Source organism: Miscanthus floridulus, chromosome 16 (genome assembly GCF_019320115.1).
Source record: "Miscanthus floridulus cultivar M001 chromosome 16, ASM1932011v1, whole genome shotgun sequence".
In the NCBI taxonomy this organism is placed as follows: Eukaryota; Viridiplantae; Streptophyta; class Magnoliopsida; order Poales; family Poaceae; genus Miscanthus; species Miscanthus floridulus.
In genome coordinates, this window is record NC_089595.1 from 87,423,371 (window position 1) to 87,429,419 (window position 6,049).

The following is a 6,049-nucleotide window of genomic DNA, read 5'->3' on the forward strand; positions in this document are numbered from 1 at the left end:
ATCACATCCCGATCCGGTTTTCTGAGAAAGAACGAGAAAGGAGCCGCGTTTCTGCACATTCCAAGCGAATGCATATATGCTTTCCTTCCTCATCTCTCCTCTTGACAACCTCCGCTTTCTCTGATTCTCCCCGTCACGCTAACCTCCGTCGAAAGGTGCATTCCTGGGGTCCTCGATTTCGCAGACCTAAAACAAAGGTATCCAGAGCCATAACATCCCCAAATGGTCAATTAGCCTCGTGAAGCATTTTTTGGATACGCTCGCCGTTGACGACGTCGAGCACCCCTTTTCTCAACGTGGACTGCGAGTCTGCAACGCAAAGAACCCCGGTTCGCTTGACCGATAAGTTATGGCTAAAAGTACTGTTGGTTGATTGGTTGTGAGAGAAAAATATTGTTTGTTGGCTGAAAAAGTATAGCTTATAATCCAAACGAACAGGGCGCCAAAAGAAGGATCTAGACTCCCAAGCACGAAGGCTGAGGCTGCCTCGCCATCGCCGGCGAGTGATGGGAGTGGACTGGATATGATGTGCCTCGCGGCGTGCGCCTTTAGGTCTGTTCACTTGAACTTATTAACCGACTTATCAGCTAGCCTATCATATTTTTCTCTCATAATAAAACAGTTTCTTGTCGAGCGTTCCTGTGGCCCACCGCCGGAGTGTCAAAATCACGGATTCTAGCTGATGCGTGCGGTCGGAAATTAGGACCTGTGATTTGAGTTCAGATTTCAGTCAGAAAAAGGATGGCGCAAAGTGTGGTTAGCATTGGCTTTTGCATGCATGCATCTCTTGACTGCAAAGTACGTGTCAGTGAAAACAAATGCGGTTCTTTCGTGGTGTTTTATGTGATAACTAATGTTCCTTCGAATGTCTCTCTCTCTATTGTTTCTATCTACTACTACCTTTGGTATCTTGATCTGGCTCACCCTTTCTATAAAGACTTTTTTTTTGCCTTCTAAAGGAGATTCTTATATATCTTTAAAAAAAGCTTGGCCAACCTTTTATTTGGCCCCATAAAATACTTTCCAGGAAACAAAATGTACGAATATAATTTGATACCATATGTTTATACATTTTTGGTAGAGTTCGCTGTGGCTTTGTTGGTACTAGTAGATGCAAGTTGGGTTTGTTGTCCATGAAAAACGCGTGATGGTCCTGTTTTTTGCAAATAAATTTTGGCTATATGTAAAGGTATAGGTACGTTGTGCACACATCCAAATTTCGATGATATTCTCCCAGATACATATCGACTTTCGAGCTGCTCTCATAGTAAGGCCTTGTTTAGATTGCCTCAAAATTCCAAGTTTTTTCACTCTCTTTTCATCACATTAATTTTTGGACATATGTATGGAGTATTAAATGTAGGTAAAAAAAATAACTAATTACACAGTTTAGTTGTAAATCACGAGACGAATCTTTTGAGCCTAGTTAGTCCATAATCAGACAAAGTTTGTCAAATACAAACGAAACGTGTTATAGTATTCAGATTGTAAAAATTTACAATCTAAACAAGGCCTAAGCAATTTTAGTGTTCCATTGGAAATTTGCAATACTACTAGGCCTTGTTCTCTTTGCAAATTTTTGCAACCCGATGAATAGTACCACTTTTGTCTTATTTGGCAAATATTGTCCAATCGTAGACTAACTAGGCTCAAAAGATTCATCTCGTGATTTCCAACTAAACTGTGTAATTAGTTATTTTTTTTACCTACATTTAATACTCCATGTAAGCGGTTAAAAATTGATGTGATGGAGAGAGATTGAAAAAACTTGGAATTTGGTGTGCATCTAAACAAGGCGCTAGTACCAAAACTCCAAACCGAACGAAGCACTGAAGTAGGGCCCACACGGAGAAAGGAAGAAAATATCTACCAGGATACCGGCGCCTGCATCCCCACACCCACACCCACACCCGCACCCACCTTCAGGATCGGGCCATCTCCTTCCAAAAGAAAACGTCAACACCACCACCACCCACGCCACTTGACTTTGACCGTTGACTCGCCGACGTCACTCCCACCATTCTTAAGGCCCGCCACACACTCTCTCTCCTCCCCCGTCTCTTCTCTCAACAGCACTCTCTCGTACCTTTGCATTGCCAGCCATGGACGCGGCGGCCATCGCCGGGCAGCAGGCGAGGCGCCGGATCCGGCCGCCGGAGCCACTCGTGATGGCGGCGGCGCCGCCGACGCCCGCGGGGTTCCGGTGCCCGATCTCGCTGGAGGTGATGCGGTCGCCGGTCAGTCTCCCCACCGGCGCCACGTACGACCGCGCGTCCATACAGCGCTGGCTGGACTCCGGCCACCGCACCTGCCCGGCCACGCGGCTGCCGCTGGCGTCCACCGACCTGGTCCCCAACTTGCTGCTGCGCCGCCTCATCCACCTGCACGCCGCCACGCTGCCGCCGTCCCCGTCGCCAGAGGAGGTGCTGTCGCAGCTCGCTGCCGCGGACGCGGACGGGGAGCCCGCGGCCGCGGAGAAGGCCGTGCGCTCGCTGGCGGCCAAGATCGCGCCGGAGAAAGGGAAGCGCGCGTCCGTCGCGTCCGCGGTGTCCGCCGATCTCGACTCCGCGGTGCCCGCGCTCCTCTCCTTCGCCAAGGGCGGGGCGGGCGCCGACGCGCGCGTGGACGCGGTGAGGGTCCTGGCTACCGTGGCCCCGGAGCTGGTCTCTTACCTTACGGGGGATGGCGGCGCGGAGAAGCGCGACAGGGTCAATATGGCGGTGGAGGCCCTGGCCGCCGTCTTGGCCGCGGACGGGATCGCGGAAGAGGCCAGGGAGGCCCTGGTCCTTGCTCTTGTCGCCGAGGATCTGGGCCGCGTCGTGACGACGCTGCTCGGCGCCGGGGCGAACGGCGCCGCGGTCCTTGAGGCGATCCTGACGTCGCCCGTGGCGGACGCGGACGACAAGAACGCCATCGCCGACAGGCCGGAGCTGTTCCCGGACCTCGTGCGGATCCTGAGGGACGCCGCGTCGCCGGCGGCCATCCGGTGCATGGCCGCCGCGGTGCAGGTCCGCGGCCGCCCCGCGCGCGCGTCGATGGTGCGGGCCGGGGCCATCCCCGCGCTGGCGCTGGCCGTGGCGGCGGCGCCCACGGCCGCCGCGGAGTCCGCGCTGCGGCTGCTGGCGGAGGCGGCGCGCTGCGGCGACGGCAAGGCGGCCATCGCGGCCGACGCCGCGGAGGTGGCGGCCGCCGTGATGGGGCGGATGATCCGGGTAGGGCCGGCGGGGCGGGAGGCCGCCGTGGCGGCGCTGTGGCTGTGCTGCTGCGCGGGCGGCGGGGACCGGAGGATGCGGGAGGCCGTGGCGTCCGCGCCGGAGGCGGTGGGGAAGCTGCTGGTGGTGATGCAGGGGGACTGCGCCCCGACCACCTCGCGGATGGCCGGCGAGCTGCTGCGGGCGGTGCGGATGGAGCAGGAGAAGAAGGGCGTGGCCGCCGCCTATGACAGCCGCACCATCCATGTCATGCCGTACTGATGGATGCATCCGGCAGGAACGCGTCGTCGTCGCCCTCTGCACCTAGTAGCTCGCAGCTGTAATACTGCAATCTGTAGCGGTGTAAGTAAATGTAGGGGATCGGAGTGGAGCGAATCATGTGCTGATTGGTGATTGCTTGCATCGGGGAAATGAGAAAAAAAAATTCGTTGCCGGGTGTGTTTAGTTCGCGAAATGAAAATGTTGATGTTTCGAAGATGTTGATAAAAAAAACTAATTACATAGCTCGCCTGGAAACTGCGAGACGAATTTATTAAGCCTAAGTAATCCATCATTAGCGCGTGTTAGTTACTGTAGCACTTATGGCTGATCATGGATTAATTAGTCTTAGAACATTCGTCTCGCGATTTCCAACCAAACTATGTAATTAGTTTTTATTTTTGTCTATATTTAATACTCTATGCATGTGCCGCAAAATTCAATGTAATAGTTTGGGTTGAAAATTTTTTAAAGTAAACCAGGCCTCAGAGCGAGAATTTCGTCGCGCTTGGCAGACGTGCACAATTGTGGCATGGCTCTGGCTTGTTGGAGACACAAAGTCAAATTGAAGACAGAATGACAGGAGAACTATTTGCATATGCGATTCTAATATGCTAGTAGCCTAGTAATACCATTTGTTCCCTGGCGATGGTACTGTTGGGAACACGAGTGATTAGATGCTTCCCTGGAGCATGTTTGTTTTGATCCAATCCAATCATCCAAAATCCAATCCACACACGCACGGCCGTCAATCGTCCATCGACAGTGGCAGATCTAAAGGGGGCTGGGGGGCTCCAGCTGTAACACCCCGGTGTTATGCCTGTATTTAGGCATTGCTAATCATACATATCGTGCATCATCAAGCATGCTATTCATACACGCGTAATCTTGCATATAACAACTGAAACATTACTTCGAAACATACGAAACATGTTTGTGAAAAGTAAATGATGCATACACTTATTAGAGTTGTTTTGCTCTGATTCTTGCTTGCTAGTTGAGTAGAAACTGTTGGTTATGCTTGTAAATCATCTAGAATTGTTTAGCACAATTTTTGGAGCAATGTTTGTATTCAAATTAATTCAAAATTTTGCTTCCAAAGTAATTTCCCAAAATTAGGGTTTTGAGTTAAAAATTTAACTTTGATTCTATAATTTAAAATCTAGATAGAATTGGACTTTGGTCATAAAAGCAAAGTTGTAGGGAATTTAATTCTAAGCAACTTTCATTTTTGGTACATTTTCAAAAGAGGTCATTTTCTTGCTCAAATTAATGTTTGAATGATGGCATTTAAAAAAAAATCTTGAAAATAAATTGAAAATCTTCATTTCCTTTTTCCTGGGCCGCCGCCTCGCTTTCGGCCCAGCCGCACAGGCGGCCCGGCCTGCCTCCGCGCCCGCCGCCCGCTCAACCGCCTCTGCCTCGGCCCAGCTGGCTCGCCGCGGCCCAGCACCGCGCCGCGCCCGGCCTGCCTCCGCGCGCCTGCCCGCGCCGCGCCGCGTCGTGCCCCGACAGCGTCAGAGCGCGCTCGCCGCGTGGCCGCCCTGCGCTGGCAACGCCCGCCGCGCGGCAGCCAAGGCCTGGCTTCACCTCCATGCGCGCGCCTTCTTCTGCCCCGCAGCGCTGCCTCCTCCCCATTACTCCTCCCGCTCTCTCAGCCGCAGAGCAGCAGCAGCAGCTTCCGCCCGCGCGCAACGCGAGCTCGCCACTGCCGCCGCCGCTGCCTCGACGGCAGCATACCCCTCCCACGCCTCCATTCCCCGATTCACGCCGCCAACAGCTCCGCCTAGCCTCCCTGCTTCGCTTGCGTTCGCTTGCAGCCGTCGTCGTCGAGGTAAGAACCAAGCGCGGCCGCCTCCTTCCTCTCCGGCGAGAGCGCCGCCGCGGCCAGGTGGCTCGTCACGCCGCTGGGCCACCTCCTCCATCCCAGCCGTTGCGGCTCGGCGTGGCGTAAGCGCTGGCACTGCCCGCGCCACCGGGAGGGCTTGCCGCCGGTGAGCACCGGTCGGCGGAGCGCCTCCCCTGCTCTCGGTCGCTGACCGGCAGGGCCCAGCCGCAGTGGCGTGGCCTTGCCCGGCCGAGCTGGGCCAGGCTGGCTTGGGCCGAGCCCCGAGCCAGGCCGCTGCTCGCCCCCTTTCGCTCGGTCTGAGCAGGCCGGCTGTGGCCGTGGGCCAGTTCATTTCCACGGGCCGGCCCAGTAGCATTTAAATGATTTGTTTTCAATTTATTCATTCTTATTTGAAAACAGAAATGGTTTGCAAAATATTTGGATACTCAAAGTTGCTCCAAATTTGTTGAAACAAAATTTGCTAGGTTCCTTATTACCAGATCTACTTGGGAAAATTATTGCATGTCATTTTTGAGATACTTTTCTATAGGATTTTATTTAATCTTGAATATTGCTGATAACTTGAAAAATATGTAGAAAAATATATAGGCTTCATAAAAATATGATTTCAAGTTTGTTAATCTTCTTGAGTCATGTACTTCCTAGGAAAAATAAGTTTCATGCATGTGCTGTGGAAAACTTTGGAGGTGTAGTTCAAGTGCCTTTAATGGCTGATTTTTGTTATTTTTGC

At 52.9% G+C, this 6,049-nt stretch overlaps 1 protein-coding gene across 1 annotated transcript; it reads left to right on the forward strand.

The window, feature by feature from the left end:
- Positions 1 to 1,594: 1,594 nt before the first annotated feature.
- Positions 1,595 to 3,643, forward strand: LOC136512306 (U-box domain-containing protein 29-like). The gene has a single exon (XM_066506271.1). The coding sequence runs from the start codon at positions 2,103 to 2,105 to the stop codon at positions 3,471 to 3,473; it is 1,371 nt and encodes a 456-aa protein (XP_066362368.1). The 5' UTR covers positions 1,595 to 2,102; the 3' UTR covers positions 3,474 to 3,643.
- The last annotated feature ends 2,406 nt before the right edge of the window (positions 3,644 to 6,049 follow it).